We start from the raw sequence: 21,914 nt of genomic DNA on the forward strand, positions 1-21,914 counted from the left end.
CATCCATGGATTCTGTCAGTGTTTTGATCTGTTCACCATCAACATTGCGTGCAGCAGCAACCACAGCCTCCCAGACACTGTTCAGAGAGGTGTACTGTTTTCCCTCCTTGTAAATCTCACATTTGATGATGGACCACAGGTTCTCAACGGGGTTCAGATCAGGTGAACAAGGAGGCCATGTCATTAGATTTTCTTCTTTTATACCCTTTCTTGCCAGCCACGCTGTGGAGTACTTGGACGTGTGTGATGGAGCATTGTCCTGCATGAAAATCATGTTTTTCTTGAAGGATGCAGACTTCTTCCTGTACCACTGCTTGAAGAAGGTGTCTTCCAGAAACTGGCAGTAGGACTGGGAGTTGAGCTTGACTCCATCCTCAACCGAAAAGGCCCCACAAGCTCATCTTTGATGATACCAGCCCAAACCAGTACTCCACCTCCACCTTGCTGGCGTCTGAGTCGGACTGGAGCTCTCTGCCCTTTACCAATCCAGTCTTGAGATATTTCTTGGCCCAGTCTTGACGTTTCAGCTTCTGTGTCTTGTTCAGTGGTGGTCGTCTTTCAGCCTTTCTTACCTTGGCCATGTCTCTGAGTATTGCACACCTTGTGCTTTTGGGCACTCCAGTGATGTTGCAGCTCTGAAATATGGCCAAACTGGTGGCAATTGGCATCTTGGCAGCTGCACACTTGACTTTTCTCAGTTCATGGGCAGTTATTTTGCGCCTTGGTTTTTCCACATGCTTCTTGCGACCCTGTTGACTATTTTGAATGAAACGCTTGATTGTTCGATGATCACGCTTCAGAAGCTTTGCAATTTTAAGAGTGCTGCATCCCTCTGCAAGATATCTCACTATTTTTGACTTTTCTGAGCCTGTCAAGTCCTTCTTTTGACCCATTTTGCCAAAGGAAAGGAAGTTGCCTAATAATTATGCACACCTGATATAGGGTGTTGATGTCATTAGACCACACCCCTTCTCATTACAGAGATGCACATCACCTAATATGCTTAATTGGTAGTAGGCTTTCGAGCCTATACAGCTTGGAGTAAGACAACATGCATAAAGAGGATGATGTGGTCAAAATACTCATTTTCCTAATAATTCTGCACTCCCTGTATATTATGTAAAGAGAAAAATAATGTAAACCCTATCCAGCACTCCCACATATAGCCTACAATAAAAATAATAAAGTAGGAGCTGCAAGAGTCTCAAAACAAACACACAAACACAGATGTCAGGTATGATGCAACAAAATAATTAAATTATTAAAAAATTAAACAATGTGCATGAAAGTAAATAAGGATAACACTATTCGTCATCCAAAAATAATCCTAAGCATATGCGATTCATTCATTACCCAACGTACAAACAGGGGGTCTCAAGAGTCCAGTTACACAGTGCGTCCACTGATAGGGTTTACATTATTTTTCTCTTTACATAATTAATTATCTTTTAAACCTCCATGCACCTGGGTACTTATCTCAGCATTTAGGGTAGGTGGGTTCTAGACCACAGTCATTACAATCCTATGCTAGCTGGTATATCTAATATATATATATATATATATATATATATATATATATATATATACATACACAGGTGGCCATCGGTTTACAACGGTTTAATTTGCACCGTTTCAGAATAACAACCTTTTTTTCAGTCATGTGACTGCTATTGAAAAGCATTGAGAAGCAGTGCATTGATTAAAATAGCCAGTAGGTGGAGCTGTCCGCTTGTGTTGCAGCAAAGATATGCAAGCCAAGCAAGCTGAAATTAATCAGTTTAACCAGACATGAGCTATCGAGCAGATTTCAAAGGAACAAGACCTTCCTGTCTATAAATCAGTCCAGATTGGAATGCATAGAAAGAACTGTTTGCAGAAAAATGCAAGTAAAGTCTGTGTTGTGTGATTATTTTATTAGGTTTATAATGCTGTTTATCAAATGTTTTTGTTCATTTAACTTAGTTTAATTATATATTCTGTGTTGTGTGATTACTTTATTAGGTTTATAATGCTGTTCTGCATTTAAAGTCTTCATTTCAAAGCTTTAAAAATAATGTATTAGGTGTTACTCATGACAATTTTGAGAGGGGCCTGAAACCTAACTCCCTCACTTCCCATTGACTTACATTATAAACTGGGTTTCAATTTACAACGGTTTCGATTTACAACCATTCCTTCTGGAACCTAACCCCGGCGTAAACTGAGGGCTACCTGTATATATATATTTTAATTGCATGCTTTATCTGAATCATGAACGTTTCATTTTGATTTAGTGCCTATGGGGATGTTTTATGTTACCAACACTTTACATAGTTTACAACAGCAATGGAAACTAGGCTTATGTGTTCAATCTATTTTAATGTGTTAAACACAAAGATAAACTTTAACTCAGGAGATGCAAACACTGCAATTACTGAACAGAACAAGCCAAAGCAGTTGCACCCAGTTGCCAACCATTGGCGGCATCCTGTTTGGGAGATGCCATGTTTGTAGTTACCAAGCAGGACTTTACCTACAGTTGTAACCCCTTTGCGACTTAGAGAATGTCATTTCTGTATCAGAATGTTCCTTTATTCACTTTCCATTTTCTCATTCTTCTCCCCAAGCCCACAAGAACTTGAAAAACTGAAATAAACTATTGCATTTGTTCCAGGGTTTGATGGAAAAAACTGTGATATCAATATAGATGACTGCCCCAGCCATAGGTGCCAGAATGGAGGAACTTGTGTAGATGGGGTGAATACTTACAACTGCAGATGCCTTCCAGAGTGGACAGGTAAGATTTAGATGTGTAAAACTCTTATGGTTGCTGCCGGTTTATGAGTTCAAAATCTACTCCAATCTAAGTAACAATTAGGCCTCTATTTATCAAGGTCTGGCGGACCTGATCCGACAGTGCGGATCAGGTCCGCCAGACCTCGCTGAATACGGCGAGCAATACGCTTGCCATATTCAGCATTGCACCAGCAGCTTACAAGAGCTGCTGGTGTAACGCCACCCCCTGCAGACTAGCGGCCAATGGGCCGCCAGCAGGGCGGTGTCAGTCAACCCGATCGTACTCGATCGGGTTGATTTCCGGCGATGTCTATCCACCTGCTCAGAGCAGACGGACAAGTTATGGAGCAGCGGTCTTTGTGACCGCTGCTTCATAACTGCTGTTTCTGGCGAGCCTGCAGGCTCGCCAGAAACACGATAGGCCCCTTAGAATCAACTGAAGGCAGCATTTTTGTATTCTTTAGTTTGGTTGTCCACATTCTCAGTCTTTGCTTTATATTACTTCAAAAATTTTCTCTTACTGTATATTGTATACTCTTGGCAAAAATATACTAGACCTTCTTTCTTTATTTTCAATAAAGAGTAGCTATAGTATGATAAAGTGCTGACATCAAACTGATGGGCTTATATATGCATAGCAGTGGTTTCCCAAGGAGTTTACTGAAAATATAAATGTGCAAATTTTATTTTTTCCCAATTTTTTTTCTCACAAATTATCATTGAATCGATTCATTAAATTATGCAATTCATTTCTGCTTTGGATAGCTTAAGTAACATTTATAAATAATATAAAATGTTATAATATTGCAAAGTATTATACAGCCCCCACCCGGCCATTTCATCATGCCACCCGTCTACTTCAGAATGTGATGTGGCTGACCAAATTTTATGCAGAGAACACTGCAGAGTATATATCAATTAACACTACATTGTAAAAAGATTTGGATGCAAAATAAATGTTTTAGAATCATTTCAACTTTTATTATTTTGCAGTCCAGTAGCATATCCCTAGAATAACTTCTTGAGTATTGTTGATCTCTTTTGCTGTAGCCAATTAAGGACAGATGAGCTTATGTACTAATCAAGCAATCACAGTGTAGAATGTAGAGCTAGGCTTCTGAAGTCTGGAGCAGGAACTTTTACCTATCACAGGAATTTGTTTAAATGATATGAAAAATAAACAACGAAGATAGCGCATTACCCTAAGTGCAGTATTTGTTTTAGATACAAAGTGAAAATATACAGTTTAAAATAAAAAAAATATAAAAACATTTGTTTAAAACAAACAAAAAGAAAATCAAACACAAATTGTACATTACGTTTTTTTACTACATGTAATTACACTTTTCGTGATTCTTGCGTGGTCTGTTTCATGTACAATGCTGGGCTAAGAGCTCAGGATACGTAAGCTTTGGTTACTATAACAACTGGTTTGGTTTATCAGTAATCGGTGCTAACATTGCGTTGTTTGATTTTTTTTTACTAGGTCAGTTCTGCACAGAGGATGTGGACGAGTGCCAACTGCAACCCAACGCCTGCCAGAACGGTGGCACGTGCACAAATAGTAATGGTGGCTACAACTGTGTCTGTGTCAATGGCTGGATTGGTGATGACTGCAGTGAGAACATTGATGACTGCGCCTCGGCAGGGTGCGCCAATGGGTCCACTTGTGTTGACCGAGTGGCATCATTTGTGTGCATGTGCCCAATAGGAAAGATTGGTAAGTAGATGATAAATCAGACATGCTAAATTCAGTTTTTCTTTAATGAATCCTGAGCAGGGCCTTAAAGGGATATGACAAAGTGCTCCTTTAGTAGAAACAAATATGTTAAATCAACGTAAACAAAAATAAACAGATTGTGCTACAAAAACAGCAAACAACTTACTTGTTTCCTTGCTAAATGAGCACTTATTAATTCTCAGTGTAGCCACTGCCTACAACTAGATAACAGAGCAGACATGATATAACTTAAGTTCTACTGTCACATGATTTTGTGCAGCAAAAGTACTATTCTGAACATGGGTAATAGACTGATTGATGTCTCCTAGCAGCACTTCCCGTAGTGACCTCAGTCCCCTTGTGGGGCTGTGATGGGAAGTAATGGACCCTGCACAAATTAAGTTAAAAATAAAAATAAAAGGTAAAATCCTTTTAAAATGATGAGTACTACATATTTAAAGGTAAATTATTTCATTAAGTATAACCCATGGCTTAGTACTTTTTTATTACAACAATGAAATAGACTGTTTTTTTATCCATTTAACTATATGTTTAACCCCTTTGTGAGAGTTAAACACACAGATGTGCAGGGTCAGTAGCACTAAATAGACATGCTTTTAATGATTTAGAGCAGTGATGGCCAACTTCCTAACACATAGGGGCCACAGATCATATAAACATATAAATGACATACATTTATGGGTATTAAGCACACAAATAATATATTTCCTAAAAACTTACAGAGGCACAGATTTAGTTAAAGGGACATAAAGTTTATTTTTTTTTTCTTTCATGAATCGGATAGAGAGTGCAATTTTAAACAACTTTACAATTTACCTCTATTACTAAATTTGGTTCATTCTCGTGGTATCCTTTGTTGAAGGAGCAGCAATGCCCTTCACTCTGGGAGTTAGGTGAATGCATCAGAACGCATCAGGTGAACCAATGGTTAGAGGTATAGAAGTGCAGCCACCAATCACCTAGCTAGCTCCCAGTAATGCATTTCTGCTCCTGAGAATACCTAGGTATGCTTTTCAATAATGAGAATGAAGGAAATTAAAGTAAATTGAGCACTTTAATGTCTCTTTAAAACATATGATTTTCTTTGGTGTCTGCAAAAATCTATTTTGTAAAAACAGATTTAGTTTCTTGTGTGTTGTTTTGTGTAAGATCTTTGCCTTAATATCTAGTCTGGAAATAACATGTTGAAATAATGAGTGCTTGATCTTTCTAAAATAGTGTAAAATATATTATATACTGAGCATGTGCACAAGATTACAGGGTACACATATACTAGTCTGTGATTGGCTGATGTCTGTCACATGATACAGGGGAGCTAGAAAATGGGAGAAAAAATAAATTTGTCAGAAATAAAAAACTACTGCTTATTTGAAATTCAGAGTATTTTATTGTGCACTTGTTAATTATGCAATTGTACTGGATTGAGTGGTCCTTTAAATGCACAGTCTGTTCTTTATTCATCTTAAAAATGAACTTAGTTATATAAAGTTATTTTTTAACTTAGAAAGATTTAACTGACACAAGCAAAACAAATCCACAGGCTCCATAACCCAACAGAAATTTACAACCTCTATAGCCTAATACATTATAGCATATGCTGCCCCCCTAACAAAAAAAATAAAGGTACTACAAATGGACAAGGTGAAAAAAAGTGGAATTTATTACAAATAATAGAAAAGATAATGCGTTGTTAAACAATATTTGACATGCATCCGAATAAGCAAAATAAAGAAGGACAAACCAAGCTTGTTTGCCAACAGTTAGTTAGAACTTTACAAGACAAATCTGTTTAAAAATTAGGAGCCAATAAGAATGTTTAGGAGCCAGATATTTGTTTAGGCACCAGACAGTAGTATTTGTCTATATAGATATTTGGAGGATAACTCAAAAGGTTGGGAGCCAAGAGTACAATTCTATGAGACAGTGGTTCCTTGGCTCCTGGGTTTGTCAAGCCCTAATATATCAATTCTGACATAGTTACGCCTATGTGGCTCTGCATCTATTTTTCCAACTTGGGCAACAGCCCATGAACCAGCTGTATCTTCTACCTGGGCAAGCATCCACTATACCCACTTTGACAGATGAACAAACACTGTATCACAGGCACACCAAACAATATGAAGGGGGGGGGGGTGAATGATCAAGATAATTGGAAATGGCATCTACAGTGCATACAAAATACACCCTGTCACCTACACTTAACCCAGGGCTGTCCTTATAAATACATCTGTTGGGACCATGAGACTCAGCTGTGGAACATAGGGAGATTATATTCTAGCTTTAAGAGAAATTACTCTCATATGGAATCTATTAGCTGGGTATCAGCATGCTCTTGTGTGAACATTTAAGTCTACTGAAGTTTAATTGTAACTGCTGACTATGGTTGGGTTCAGATTGTAGTGGACAGAGAGTTGGGGGTAGCATCATTTCATTCATGGACCAAGGACTTAGCACTATTGTAAGTCCTACTACATCAACACAACACATCCATATAACACCCTGATTGGCTTGCAAATGAGACTTGCCTACACTAATCAATTTGTTCCTGGATCAGGGGTCCAGTAATTATGTGCTTGTTACATTTCTGTATTTTACCTAATAAATAAGATTTATATACATTACAAATATATAATTATATTCAAATGGTCTAGATTAGTGTTTTTCAACTACAGTCCTCACTGCTCAACAATTAGCCAGATTTCCATGATATCTAAACTAGAGTACAGATGAAATACTTAGCTGATTGGGTGAGCGCAGTTTAGTAACCATTATTTCACCTGTGACTAGTTTAGATATCATGAAATTCTGACCTGTGGTGTGCCCTGGGGACTGGGATTGAAAAATACTGAGTGTCTATAATATGCTATACTGTTTAGATAAAGTAAAAGACATTTTGTTAACATTTCTCTACTCAAAATACAGGTCTCATGTGTCACATAGATGATGCCTGCATAAGTAACCCATGTCACAAGGGATCCTTATGTGACACCAATCCTCTAACTGGACAGGCCATCTGCACATGTCCTAATGGATACAAAGGCGCTGCCTGCACAGAAGACATTGATGAATGTTCTTTAGGTGAGTGTTAAAGGGACAGTTCACCCAAAAACTTTCTCCCCTTTAAATTATTCCCAATGATCCTTTTTACCTGCTAGAGTGTATTAAATTGGTTGCAAGTAGCTCCTTTACTCATATTTCAGCATTTGAAATAGCTGATTTAGCTTGTGGTTTCCCAACCTATACTGAAAGTTTTTTGATACTGGCGTATACGCTATTGACAAGCCTAAGTAAACACAGCCAGCAGAAGAGATTACACCCTCAGTGGGGGGCATGATAGTTAAATAATAAAATGATAATTTTCCATTGTTCTCTCTATGTATTGAGCTTTGGTGTTCCAGACAAATATAAGATAAGGAAGCAAGTCTGTGTACATAAAATTGATAATATAATGAGATCTGATATTACCTGAAGCTCAACCCATTGTAATAGGCTGTGGTTTCAAAGCACAAAACCAGCTACTTCATATACACAAATAAACCCGAAAATGCAATTTCTCAAATATTTTATACTCTGCAGTTGGTATAACAAGTCATTTAAAATACATTTATGCAAAAACAATTTTACAGTGTACTGTCCCTTTAAGTTCTTTTACACCATAGCTGTATTCCTCATTCATATCTATTTTTAATAAATATAAATGTAATAAAGTATAATTATTGTCTGCTTGCAAAAAAGTAGTTCTTAATGGGACATTAAACACTAAATAAATGCTAGATAGAATGATGCATTCAAAGAAAAGATTAGTCTGAGACTAACATGTAGATGTATTTTTTAAAGTTCCATTAGCTGTTTAAATATTGGCAAAATAAGTGTAAAGTTTTAGTGTCTATAAAACAATGGGAGCTAACTTAGGTTACCTTCTCTGCTGTAACCAATTAGAGATAGTTATAAATAGGTCACTAAAGTGTGCAGCCAATGGATGTGTGGTATATAACAGTGTTCTGCACTTCCATTTCTAACAGGAACTGAAAAACTCACAATTTCATAATGGAATTATAGGAAAAGGGGACAAAAAACAATGAAAGTATATTGCAGACTTTTTTTTATATATACACAATTTATCATTTTATATTACAATCTCAAAGTGTTTAATGTCCCTTTAACAGTTATTTTGCTGATAAGGGGACATTCAAGTCATTTATTTATATATGCATAGTATTTATTAGCAGGTAAACCCTATATTATGCACACATGCAAACAAAAGAAGTGTTATAAAAGTATTTAAAACTATCATTTTGTAGGGTTTTGTAAATCCAGTGCAGTCTTGGCATGCACCCCTTAAAAAGCTTCTTGAGTATATTTAACCAATCTCCATTAGTCTGGTTAGTCAGTGCTCAAATACATATGAGTCTGTTCAGCAATTACGGTGTAGCAGGGTCAGGCAGCTTACACTATCATTAAGTATGCTCAATGCACTATATCAGTGTTTCTCAACTCCAGTCTTCAAGTACAACTAGCAGACAACATTTTCATGATATCTGTACTAGAGGCTATATGAAATAATCAGCTGATGGGTAACAGCAGATTAATAACCATGGTTACTGATCAGCTGATTCTTTCATCTGTGCTTTAGTTAAAGGGACACTGAACCCATATTTTTTTCTTTCGTGATTCAACTAGAGCAGGCAATTTTAAGCAACTTTCTAATATACTCCTATTATCAATTTTTCTTCATTCTCTTGCTATCTTTATTTGAAAAAGAACACATCTAAGCTAAGGAGCCAGCCAATGTTTGGTTCAGTACTCTGGACAGAACTTGTATATTGGTGGGTGAATGTATCCACCAATCAGCATGAACAACCCAGGTTGTTCACCAAAAATGGGCCGGTATCTAAATTTACATTCTTGCTTTCAAATTAAGATACCAAGAGAATGAAGAAAATTTGATAATAGGAGTAAATTAGAAAGAAACACAGACTTTTCAATTTACAGCTATCAGCTTTGCTTCATTCTATTAGGGCTAGATTTATCAACCCTGAGGCGTACAGGGGCGCGTATACGCGCCCCTGTACGCCTCAGCTCGCCTGTGGCGGGGCGCAATTACCTGCAGGTAATTAACATTGCACATGAGCGCAATTTTGCGCTCGCGTGCAATCCCGCCCCCTGCCCGCGCACAGCCAATCACGCGCGGGCAGGAGCTGTCAATCTCCTCGGTCGTACTCGACCGAGGAGATTGAATTTCGCCAGAATAGATGTGGCGAAGATGTTAGGGAAGCAGCGGTCTGGTGATCGCTGCTTGATAAATCGCGGAGAGCAAGTTCTTGTGAGAACTTGCTGCCGCAGGGGCTTGATAAATCTAGCCCTTAGTATTCTTTGTTGAAGGGTAAACCTAGGTGCTCAGGAGTGTGCATGTGGTTTTAACAGCAGTCTTGTATAATAATAATGTATATTATTGCTACAAACATTTTTTCAAATACTGCTAACATACTTTTGTCCCTTTTAATATATTATTTAAATGCCTTATTTATACAACACATACACAAAGTAACTTTAATATATTTGTATCCATTTTGCTGGATTTTATTATGGGCAATGCTAATAAATCCTAAATAAAAAGAACACAGAGTTTTCCACATCTGCTAACTTCATAATATATACTTTGTGGTAAATTACACACATGAAATAAATTCATGCTGAGATCCAAGAAATTCAATCATACCTTTTATAAAAAGACTGTTTAATCACTTTCAATAAAAAAAAGTGTATTGGGAAATGTACTGTTTTGGGCCACAGGTTTATTTGAGTTGGAACGTTAAGCTGAGGTTATTGCCTTCACAGGAATGTAACTTTTTCATCACTTTCCTGTTTGATCCAGTTTTCATTTTTTTGAATTTAGCAGATCTTGTGATAGGAAGTCAGGTGAATTTGACCAGTCTGAGAAGCAGGCTGGAAAAAAAAATCATAAAAAAACTTGTAGCCCTTGTTATTCTGAACAGTTAAGTGAGATTGTTAGTAGGAAGATTATATTGCTAATGACTTTCTGGAAAAACAAAGACTTTGTTGAGTCTTTTTTTTTAGTTTTTTTTTTTGTTAAGTTGGTGAACTTTGCAGAATATGATTAAACATGAAGGTGACATTCAAGGTCAATTTGAAATAAGGTTTATATTTATGTTGGCTGTTTAAAGGGATATTTAAAGTATTGGCATAGCTTTTCTATAGAGAATATGTTTGTTATTCATATTTCTGTATATGCAAGCAATATCAGCTATTTCAAGTAACAAAATAAAGGTAAACAGAGCTGTTTGCAAACAATTCCCCTGTGCTGTGTCTCTTTTTTATGTTCATAGCGTATTTCTCCTTGGTGTTTCTTCTCTCTTAACCTGGTGGTGTCTCTATTTTATAGGTTGCAAAAGAAAGGCACAAAACTGGACAAATTATGCAACATGCCATAGGTTTAAAGGGACACTAAACCCAAATGTTTTCTTTCATGATTCAGATAGAGCATGCAATTTTGAAAAACTTTCTAATTTACACCTATTATTCATTTTTATTCGTTCTCTAGCTAACTTTATTTAAAAAGCAGGAATGTAAAGTTTAGCAGCTGGCCCATTTTCGGGTTAGAACCTAGGTTATGCTTGCTTATTGGTTTGCTAAATGTAGCCACCAATAAAAAAATCACTATCCAGGGTGCTGAACCTAAAATGGACCGGGTCCTAAGTTTTACAGTCCTCCTTTTTAAATAAAGATAGCAAGTGCATGAAGAAAAATTGATAATAGGAGTAAATTAGAAAGTTGCTTAAAATTGCACGCTCTATCTGAATCATGAAAGAAAACAATTTGGGTTTAGTATCCCTTTAAAATCTATAGAGAGAACATGCACTTCATTAGTAGAGTGCCCCTCTTTTACACAGACTGTCTCTTTATCTGTACTAGCTGTCTCTATGTATAAAAGTCTCTTTTTCTGGCAAGTATTGGAGTATGTGCAATAGAGGAGGCTGTAAGGACAAAGAAATAGAGACCATTACAGAGCATAGGAGGGACACACAAGACGTCTCAGTTTAGAAATTACTATGGGATGCTTCAACTTGTGGTTATTATTTCATTTATATTTGTTTAATGCAGCTTTTTCCCATGCACCCTAAGGTTATGTCTTCTACCTTTTACAGTTAACAGCAACCCTTGTGAACATGCCGGAACTTGCGTTAACACAGAAGGTTCCTTTTACTGTCAGTGCTCAAAGGGTTACAGTGGTCCTCGCTGTGAAATGGACATTAATGAGTGCCTTTCTGTACCGTGCCAAAACGAGGCCACCTGCCTGGACAAAATTGGTGGCTTCACGTGTTTGTGTATGCCAGGTATGTAACCGCATTAGAAAATGTTATCTAATACAGTGCTTGACAAATCTGTTTAAAAATTAGGAGCCAGTAAGAATATTTAGGATCCAGGTATATTTTTTAGGAGCCAGACAGTGGTATTTGCATATAGATATATGGAAAATAACCCAAAAAGTTAGGAGCCAGGGGTAAAATTCTAGGAGCCATTGGCTCCCAGGCTTCTGGGTTTGTCGAGCCCTGATCTAATACATTATTGTTTTGCAAATATTGAATTTTAGGGTCAGATATTTTTTTTCCAGTCTTTTTATAGAATGGAACATATAAAACATTATAGTCAATTCCTTCTATGGGTACCACATTTTGGGAAAAATAATACAGATAATAGAAAGTAGCAAAACTTTTTTTTTTTTTTTCTACGAAGATGTTACAGGGAATGGGAATTAAGTAAATATAAATTCCATACACCTATACTCTGACAACCATTGTCTTTGGAAAGTTATTAAGTATCTTATGATTGGCTGAATCTTACACACATATTAACATTTAGCGGGAGGTCCATACATTTTCAAAAGCTATTTTTGATCACGGTAGAAATGCTTTTTCATTTTCCACTTTTAAAGCTATTTTATAAATTTGTTTTTTTTTAGTTGTCTCAAGTTGGGCATCTATCCTTTATATCCAGAACCCTGCTAAAATTTGCCTTTATAAAATTATTTGATGGACCTCACAGTACTGATGAACCTTTTCGATAACCTCTCCATACCAGAGAACTTTAGATAATCACAACATTCGAGAGATAATGTCCCCATTAACCACTTGGCTACTAGAAAAGACTACAAGACATGGCTATGTGTGAAGCCTTCTACTCCAATTAATTCATTTTGTATCAAATAAAATTGCAGTTGCATTTCAACTTTACATATTTATATTACTTATTGAAAAGGTGTCTGAAGCCAAAGTGATCTGGGTTTTATAGCTTAATCTCCCAGTTTTAGAAGATTCAGATAAAAAAACATTCTCTTGCTGGATATTTCACACTCCCTAACAAGACTGTAAAAAAGTTCAGGATATGATTTCTCCAAACTGGAGTTATCCTCAAGTTTGACATTCTCTGTTCCTTAAGAACGAGCCATACTTCATGTATTACACTGCTTAAAAAAATGTGAGACAGAGATTCAGAATTCAGATAGCCAACCTTTGTTTTTGTTTTCTGACCATAGGTTACACAGGAATACACTGTGAAACTGAAATTGATGAGTGCCTGAGCAATCCTTGCTTGAACAATGGAAAATGTTTGGACAGAGTCAACGGCTTCACGTGTGATTGCCCCCCAGGTGCCTGACCATTATCAAGATCTGTTATTGACTATTCTCAAAGAACATAACTGATTTAATAGACAATGTTAATTTTTTTTTTTTTTTTGGGGGGGGGGGGGGGGGGCACTTCCCAGAGACCCACTAGTTTTTTGTGGCTGGGATTGTGAAAGGGGTGGAGCCAAGCATGTGGGCGGGGCTGTCTGTGATTGGGGCCAGGGGAAGTGTTAGGGGAACTGAAAGACAATCACAGTTGAGGGGGGGGGGCACATGGGGGCCAGCTATTGTGTTGGGAGGGGCAGTGCCCCTCAGCGACACCACTGATAATAGGACACAATAACAAGCTAATGCATGGGATGGGATGTTAGCTGAGAGGATCTGGAATACATAAACATTTAATACATAATTACAGAGGAAAATTCCTGTGTTATTAAGTCATTAATTAGAGCTTTTTATTATCACATTTTTTTAAAACAATTCTCAGAGATATTGTATTAATGTACATAAACAAACAATACTACAAACCTTACATTTATAACACAAAACATATTTTCTTCAGACCCTTCCATCCCTCTTCAAAATCTGCCAATGAGTCTGTTTTACAATAACAATAGGACATGCTGTGCCAAGTTACATATTGTTTTCATCTTCTGTGAACCATAATTATATAGATTTGTGATTTTTGGCTGGAGCAGTAAATATCTGAGTTGTTTACCCTTTCACCAAAATGTACAGTTTTCCAATAAGATGTGGGTGAGAAAGAATGCTCACTATTTAAAAACGTTTTGTTAAGGGCAAGTCTGCACTGTAAGAGGTTAGAACATTATTTAAATTTCAGTGCTAACTTGTTCCTGATCTCTATTAATTAAATATTGTGTATCTAATACTGATGAATACTGACGAAGTCAATCTTAAAGGGACAGTCTAGTCAAAAATAAACTTTCATGATACAGATAAGGCATGCAATTTTAAACAACTTTTCAATTAACATCATTTTGCTTTATTCTCTTGGTATTCTTAGTTGAATGATAAACCTTGGAAGGCTCTTAGCCCTTGAAGGCTGCCTCTTATCTGAATGCATTCAGACAGTGTTTTCACAACTAGAGGGCGTTAGTTCATGTGTACCATATAGATACCATTGTGCTGATAATTTTCTTTTCTTCTGATGGAAAGAGTCCACAGCTCCCCACCCGTAATTTTTATGTGGGGCGTCCTTTTTTATTCTTCTGGCACCTTTCACCCTGATATTTCTTCTACTGTTCCTTGTTCCTCGGCTGAATGACTGGGGGATGAGGGAAGTGGGAGGAGTATTTAAGCCTTTGGCTGGGGTGTCTTTGCCTCCTCCTGGTGGCCAGGTTCTTATTTCCCTAAAGTAATGAATGCAGCTGTGGACTCTTTCCATCAGAAGAAAAGAAAGTTATTGGGTAAGCGTAATTTATGTTATTTACCATTCCCCATTTTGCATAACCAACACAGCTATAGAAATATACTTTTTATCTCTGTAATGACCTTGTATCTGCTGACTGACTCCTTATCTCAGATCTTTTGACAGACCTGCATTTCAGGCAATAAGTGCTCACTCTTAAATACCTTCACATGCATGAGCACAGTGTTATCTATATGCAACGCGTGAACAAACGCCCTCTAGCTGTGAAAAACTTTCAAATGCATTCAGCTGAGAGGCAGCCTTCAAGGGCTTAGAAATTAGCATATGAGCCTACCTAGGTTTAGCTTTCAACTAAGAATAACAAGAGAACAAAGCAAATTTGATGATAATAGTAAATTAGAAAGTTGTTTAAACTGATGCATGTAGGGCATGTCATTTTAATTTGGACTTTACTATCCCTTTAAAGGGGAGAAATGTTTGCAGTACACTGTCCCTTTAAGTCAGGTATATATTTTTATTTTCTCACTATTCACTTTGTATGATTGTGGCTGTATCCTCTTGTGTGTATGTATGTTTTTAAATCAGCTTTCATGTATTAATTGCTTCAAGTTTTACGTTGGGCTCTGAGCTTAAATTAAACTGTTTCTGATTGCTTGACAGCTGTTTAGACAATAGAAAAAAAAATCAAGACCAGCCAATAACGTGCAAGTTAGGTTGTGGCATATTTGGTGATATTTTAAGCCTCTGTCCAAAACTACTTCTAGTCTATAAACTGTTTCCATCCCACAAACCTTGTTATGCTGATTATCACAGCCAACATCCTTCCATGTTGAGTGTTAAATCACACCAGACCTTGCAAAATTTCTGCTTTTATCAGCATAAAGTATAATACACTGGGAAGAGCTAAAAGATCTGAGTGTGGATTTAAACATGGAAATTTGCCTTCAGATGTCCATGTAATTTAATTATAAAAAAATATTTTTTATGAATTTAGCAGATAACAAAATTCTCGTTGTGACTAAAGATTTGTTTTAGAATCAGAATAATTTTTTTTCACCATTGCCACTGCTAAGATAGAAACAGCTAATGAGCCAATCAGGAGGGGAATATTTACTTAAAGGGACAGTACACTGTAAAATTGTTTTTCCATAAATTTATTTTAAATGACTTATACCAACTGCAGAGTATAAAATATTTGAGAAAATGCATTTTCGGGTTTATTTGTGTATCTGAAGTAGCTGGTTTTGTGCTTTGAAACCACAGCCTATTACAATGGGTTGAGCTTCAGGTAATATCAGATCTCATTATGTTATCACTTTTGTGTACACAATCTTGCTTCCTTATCTTATATTTGTCTGGAACACCAAAGCTCAATACATAGAGAGAACAATGGAAAATTATAATGTTATTACTTAACTATCATGCCCCCCACTGGGAGTGTAATCTCTTCTGCTGGCTGTGTTTACTTAGGCTTGTCAATAACGTATACGCCAGTATCAAAACTTTCAGTATAGGTTGGGAAACCACAAGCTAAATCCGCTATTTCAAATGCTGAAATATGAGTAAAGGAGCTACTTGCAACCAATTTAATACAATCTAGCAGGTAAAAAGGATCATTGGGAATAATTTAAAGGGGAGAAAGTTTTTGGGTGAACTGTCCCTTTAATGCTCTAATCACCTGTCATATTCTGCTTTGTAAAGGCATGGGGGCAGATTTAACTATGCGCTTAAACTCTTTGTAGTTGTTGAACACATAATGAAAAATGAAGATTAATGAATATTCATTTAAAAAAGGCTAATCAGAGTGATGTCTCTAATGTGCTCTACTGGGAAGCCATATTGGCAGTCAAGTGAATGTAAGACAATAGATAATAGGTTGCAAATATGAATGTTGCAAAGGTGCTCCTTAATAACTTCATATTTACCTCGCAATGGTTCTATCTGAAAAACATTGATTGTGGTTGAAATGCAGATGTTATCCTGCATCTGATCCTATTAACTTTGTATATTCCACAGGATTTACTGGGCCTGTATGTCAAATTGATATCGATGACTGCGCTAGCACACCATGTCTGAATGGCGCCAAATGCTTTGATCATCCAAGTGGCTATAACTGCATATGTGCAACAGGTAAAATGGATTATTTATGCACAGATATAATAGAGAGCATTGCTTGCTATAACCCTCATTCCTCATAATATTTTTAAATGCTGTATATTGTCTTAAAAAATATAACATATATAATATAATATAATATATTTTGCAGAGGGGGGAGTTAAAAGAAACACAAGCCATTATTTTGCATACCTTTTATTGGGAGGGGATAGGATGCATGCCACATGCATGTACCTACAAGATGCATTTTTGTGTGAGAGTTGTAGAAGATGTAGGATCTGATATCTATGCATGCATAATAGGGCTAGATTTATCACACTACTGGCGGACAGGGGCATACATCCTCATCCCTGATCGTCCGTCCCGCATCGCCTCTGGCATGCAGCAATTCGCTGCCCGCATTTATCATTGCACAAGTGTACTTGTGTGCAACCCTGCCCCTGCCTGCACACAGCCAATCATGCACGGGCAGGAGCTGTCTATCTCCCCGGTCTGAAAAGTCCGGGGAGATTGCTATCCGCTACATAACAGGTGGACAATAGGGTTAAGAAGCAATGGGCTGATGACCGCTGCTTCTTAAATCTTGTCTGCAAGTTCGCTTGTGCAACCTGCAGCTGATGGGGCTAAGACCCTTTGATAAATTGTAGCCATAAAAAGCTTATTTTGGGAGTTTCCTTACACTATAGCTGTGGTTTTTACCTGGTAACTTCAGTATTGTGACTACTGTAATATTCTGCCCAGGACGTATTTAATAGATTCACCACCCAGCTGATTTTAGTAACCAGCCAGCTAAAATGAGCTAATATTAGTTTTTTCAATGTTAGTTGCACAAATTTGCTTTGGCTAGCTCAGGTAACATTTATTAATAACAGAAAATGCTATAATATTGCAAAGTATTACACTGCCCCCACCTGGCTACTTCATAATGCCACCCGGTTAGCAAAAGCTTCAGTGGAGGACATTGCCACTGTTTTAACAGGCAATGAAAATAAGCTTTGTTTGTAAAAACAAACACAAAAAAAAAAACAGAAGAAAAATATAGCAATGTGTAAGGAAGAGGTGTGATATGAAATGGAAACACTGACACATACATAAAGGGGAGAGTGTGTATAGATGTATTATCATTTACTGGAACAAATTTGCTAGTTCAGTGATTCTCAGCTTGAATTAACTCCTTTCTGCCGGTACTTATTTGTTACATCGGAACAAATTTCCGATGTAAACAAATAAGTAAAAAAAATGAAATCACGTGATTGTACATGCGATCATGTGATTTCAATGATAGAATTGGGTCTGGGGGGAGTGCCTATGACGCTAGGCACGCCCTCCAGTCCGCGATCCCAGTACATGCGATCACGTGATTTCAATTATAGAATCGGGTCTGGGTGAAGTGCCTATGACGCTAGGCACGCCCTCCAGTCCGCGATCCCAGTTAAGAAGCCGTAGCTGCTTTAGTACAGCAGACCGGCTAGGATGTTCCATGCTGTCCAAACGGCTCTAAAGCCCAGTGCGGTTAGGACATCATGGAACGTCCGAACTGCATTAAGGGGTTAAAAAACAAACATACATGCAGATCTAATAATAAAAATGCACAATAATTTTACAATGATCAGCAAAACATGCTTAACAGTGACTGTAATTATGATACTTTTGTTTCAATTCTGCCCCCCCCCCAAAAAAAAAGTATTTGATTAATGCACAAATGAATGTACAAATCTATGTACATAGGCTTTTTGATAACGAGTAGAGTAGCTATAAATTTGATTGAACATTTAATGATAAATACATCTAATAATGCAGCATAAGATTTATTGACGGGACATTTTAAAGTAGAATTTGGTACTTCTCTCTTTCTGTTGTTTAACGGATTCCCTTTTGTGAATTGATGTTGATTTTGATGTTGCCGTTGCTATAGAAGTAAAAAATAATTAGAATTGCTTGTTTCTGTTCTTTTTTACTCTGATAGGGTTTACTGGTACTTTGTGTGAGAAGAATATAAACGACTGTGACCCAGATCCCTGTCACCATGGAACCTGCATAGACGGAATTGATTCTTTCACGTGCGTTTGCCAACCTGGATATAAGGGCCCTATATGTGGAGAACAAATAGACGAGTGTCTCAGTAATCCGTGTCTGAACAATGGCCGCTGTATAGACCTAGTCAATAATTACCAATGTAACTGCCTACCAGGAACATCAGGTATGTGGAGCAAATGCAAATCATATAGGTTAAAAAAAAAAAAAAAGCTTTAAAGGGACACTCAAATCAAAATTAAACTTTCATAATTCAGATAGAGTACAGAATTTTAAACAACTTTCCAATTCACTTCCATTACCTAAATGTGCAGAATCTTCATATATGCACACTTTCTGAGGCACCAGCTCCTAATGAGCATGTGCAAGATTCACAGTATATACGTATGTGCATTTTGTGATTGGCTGATGGCTATCACATGATGCATTAGGAAGGCAATGTAACTAACTGACATTTGGAAGAAAAAAATCTTCTACTAATTTGAAATTCAAAGTAAGTGCTTTTGCAATGTCTTTTTATTATGCATTCATTGATTATGCAATTCATCTGTGTTTAGTGGTCCTTTAAAGGGATATTAAAGCCAAAAGGAAACTTTCATGATTCAGATAGCACTTGCAAATGTTAATAACTTTCCAATGTACTTCTATTATCTTATTTGCATTGTTCTATTGATATCCTTTGTTGAAAAGCATACCTAGGTAGGCTCATGAACAACAATGCAATACTGGGAACTAGCTGGTGATTGATGGCTGCACATATATGGCTTTTGTCATTGGCTCACCTGATGTGTTCAACTAGTAGTGCATTGGTTCTCCTTCAAAAAAAAGAAAACCAAGAGAATAAAGCAAATTTGATAACAGAAGTAAACTGGAAAGTTGTTTAAAATTGTAAGTTCTATGTGAATCATGAAATAAAAAGTAAAATGTGATAATTTAATGTTTAATTCACATTTTTTTTTTGGAAACCTAATTAAATTGTAAAAAATGCTTGAGAAAAACAGAGTTTATATACTGTATATATATATATATATATAAAATACATAGCCGGTCTTGAAGAAGGCCCACTAATGGGCCGAAACGTTGACACCTACAATTAATATGAATTTAACTTGGAAATAAAGATATACTATTTTGTTGCTTCTATACAAATCCTGTGAGTGCCCTCCTACATTTCGACATTTATATATATATATATATATATAGGGTCAAAATTTCCACTAGTCCACTAGCCATTGGCGAGTGAAAATTTAAAAGTGGCGAGTGAAAGTTAGTGAGTGAGTGTTGGGCTACCTGCTACAAGTATTATCCAAAGGGATATTATTTATTCATGAAAGAGCAAGGATATGATATTCATCTATGGCTATAGGGACCCCATTAGTGCTTAGAGTGTTACTTCTGAGAGGGTAAACAAGGGCAGAAAGAGAATGGAAAAAGTGAGAGTGGAGAAAAAGATAGCATTAAGAAAGAGTGGAGAAAAAGATAGCATTAAGAAAGAGTGGAGAAAAAGATAGCATTAAGAAAGAGTGGAGAAAAAGATAACATTAAGAAAGAGTGGAGAAAAAGATAGCATTAAGAAAGAGTGGAGAAAAAGATAGCATTAAGAACGAGTGGAGAAAAAGATAGCATTAAGAACGAGTGGAGAAAAAGATAGCATTAAGAACGAGTGGAGAAAAAGATAGCATTAAGAACGAGTGGAGAAAAAGATAGCATTAAGAAAGAGTGGAGAAAAAGATAGCATTAAGAACGAGTGGAGAAAAAGATAGCATTAAGAAAGAGTGGAGAAAAAGATAGCATTAAGAAAGAGTGGAGAAAAAGATAGCATTAAGAACGAGTGGAGAAAAAGATAGCATTAAGAAAGAGTGGAGAAAAAGATAGCATTAAGAAAGAGTGGAGAAAAAGATAGCATTAAGAACGAGTGGAGAAAAAGATAGCATTAAGAAAGAGTGGAGAAAAAGATAGCATTAAGAAAGAGTGGAGAAAAAGATAGCATTAAGAACGAGTGGAGAAAAAGATAGCAATAAGAACGAGTGGAGAAAAAGATAGCATTAAGAAAGAGTGGAGAAAAAGATAGCATTAAGAAAGAGTGGAGAAAAAGATAGCATTAAGAAAGAGTGGAGAAAAAGATAGCATTAAGAAAGAGTGGAGAAAAAGATAGCATTAAGAAAGAGTGGAGAAAAAGATAGCATTAAGAACGAGTGGAGAAAAAGATAGCATTAAGAAAGAGTGGAGAAAAAGATAGCATTAAGAAAGAGTGGATAAAAAGATAGCATTAAGAAAGAGTGGAGAAAAAGATAGCATTAAGAAAGAGTGGAGAAAAAGATAGCATTAAGAAAGAGTGGAGAAAAAGATAGCATTAAGAAAGAGTGGAGAAAAAGATAGCATTAAGAAAGAGTGGAGAAAAAGATAGCATTAAGAAAGAGTGGAGAAAAAGATAGCATTAAGAACGAGTGGAGAAAAAGATAGCATTAAGAACGAGTGGAGAAAAAGATAGCATTAAGAAAGAGTGGAGAAAAAGATAGCATTAAGAAAGAGTGGAGAAAAAGATAGCATTAAGAAAGAGTGGAGAAAAAGATAGCATTAAGAAAGAGTGGATAAAAAGATAGCATTAAGAAAGAGTGGATAAAAAGATAGCATTAAGAAAGAGTGGAGAAAAAGATAGCATTAAGAAAGAGTGGAGAAAAAGATAGCATTAAGAACGAGTGGAGAAAAAGATAGCATTAAGAACGAGTGGAGAAAAAGATAGCATTAAGAAAGAGTGGAGAAAAAGATAGCATTAAGAAAGAGTGGAGAAAAAGATAGCATTAAGAAAGAGTGGAGAAAAAGATAGCATTAAGAAAGAGTGGAGAAAAAGATAGCATTAAGAAAGAGTGGAGAAAAAGATAGCATTAAGAAAGAGTGGAGAAAAAGATAGCATTAAGAAAGAGTGGAGAAAAAGATAGCATTAAGAAAGAGTGGAGAAAAAGATAGCATTAAGAAAGAGTGGAGAAAAAGATAGCATTAAGAACGAGTGGAGAAAAAGATAGCATTAAGAACGAGTGGAGAAAAAGATAGCATTAAGAAAGAGTGGAGAAAAAGATAGCATTAAGAAAGAGTGGAGAAAAAGATAGCATTAAGAAAGAGTGGAGAAAAAGATAGCATTAAGAAAGAGTGGATAAAAAGATAGCATTAAGAAAGAGTGGATAAAAAGATAGCATTAAGAAAGAGTGGAGAAAAAG

General features: G+C 36.5%; 1 protein-coding gene across 1 annotated transcript in view; it reads left to right on the forward strand.

Moving 5' to 3' along the window:
* Positions 1-21,914, forward strand: part of NOTCH2 (notch receptor 2) — a 279,864-nt gene that overhangs the window by 165,887 nt on the left and 92,063 nt on the right. The window contains exons 5-11 of the mRNA XM_053693095.1: positions 2,654-2,776; positions 4,262-4,495; positions 7,439-7,594; positions 11,683-11,871; positions 13,071-13,184; positions 16,567-16,680; positions 18,632-18,865. Coding sequence (XP_053549070.1) covers positions 2,654-2,776; positions 4,262-4,495; positions 7,439-7,594; positions 11,683-11,871; positions 13,071-13,184; positions 16,567-16,680; positions 18,632-18,865 — 1,164 coding nt within the window. The remainder of the gene's footprint in view (positions 1-2,653; positions 2,777-4,261; positions 4,496-7,438; positions 7,595-11,682; positions 11,872-13,070; positions 13,185-16,566; positions 16,681-18,631; positions 18,866-21,914) is intronic.

Source organism: Bombina bombina, chromosome 10, assembly GCF_027579735.1.
Source record: "Bombina bombina isolate aBomBom1 chromosome 10, aBomBom1.pri, whole genome shotgun sequence".
Taxonomy (NCBI): Eukaryota; Metazoa; Chordata; class Amphibia; order Anura; family Bombinatoridae; genus Bombina; species Bombina bombina.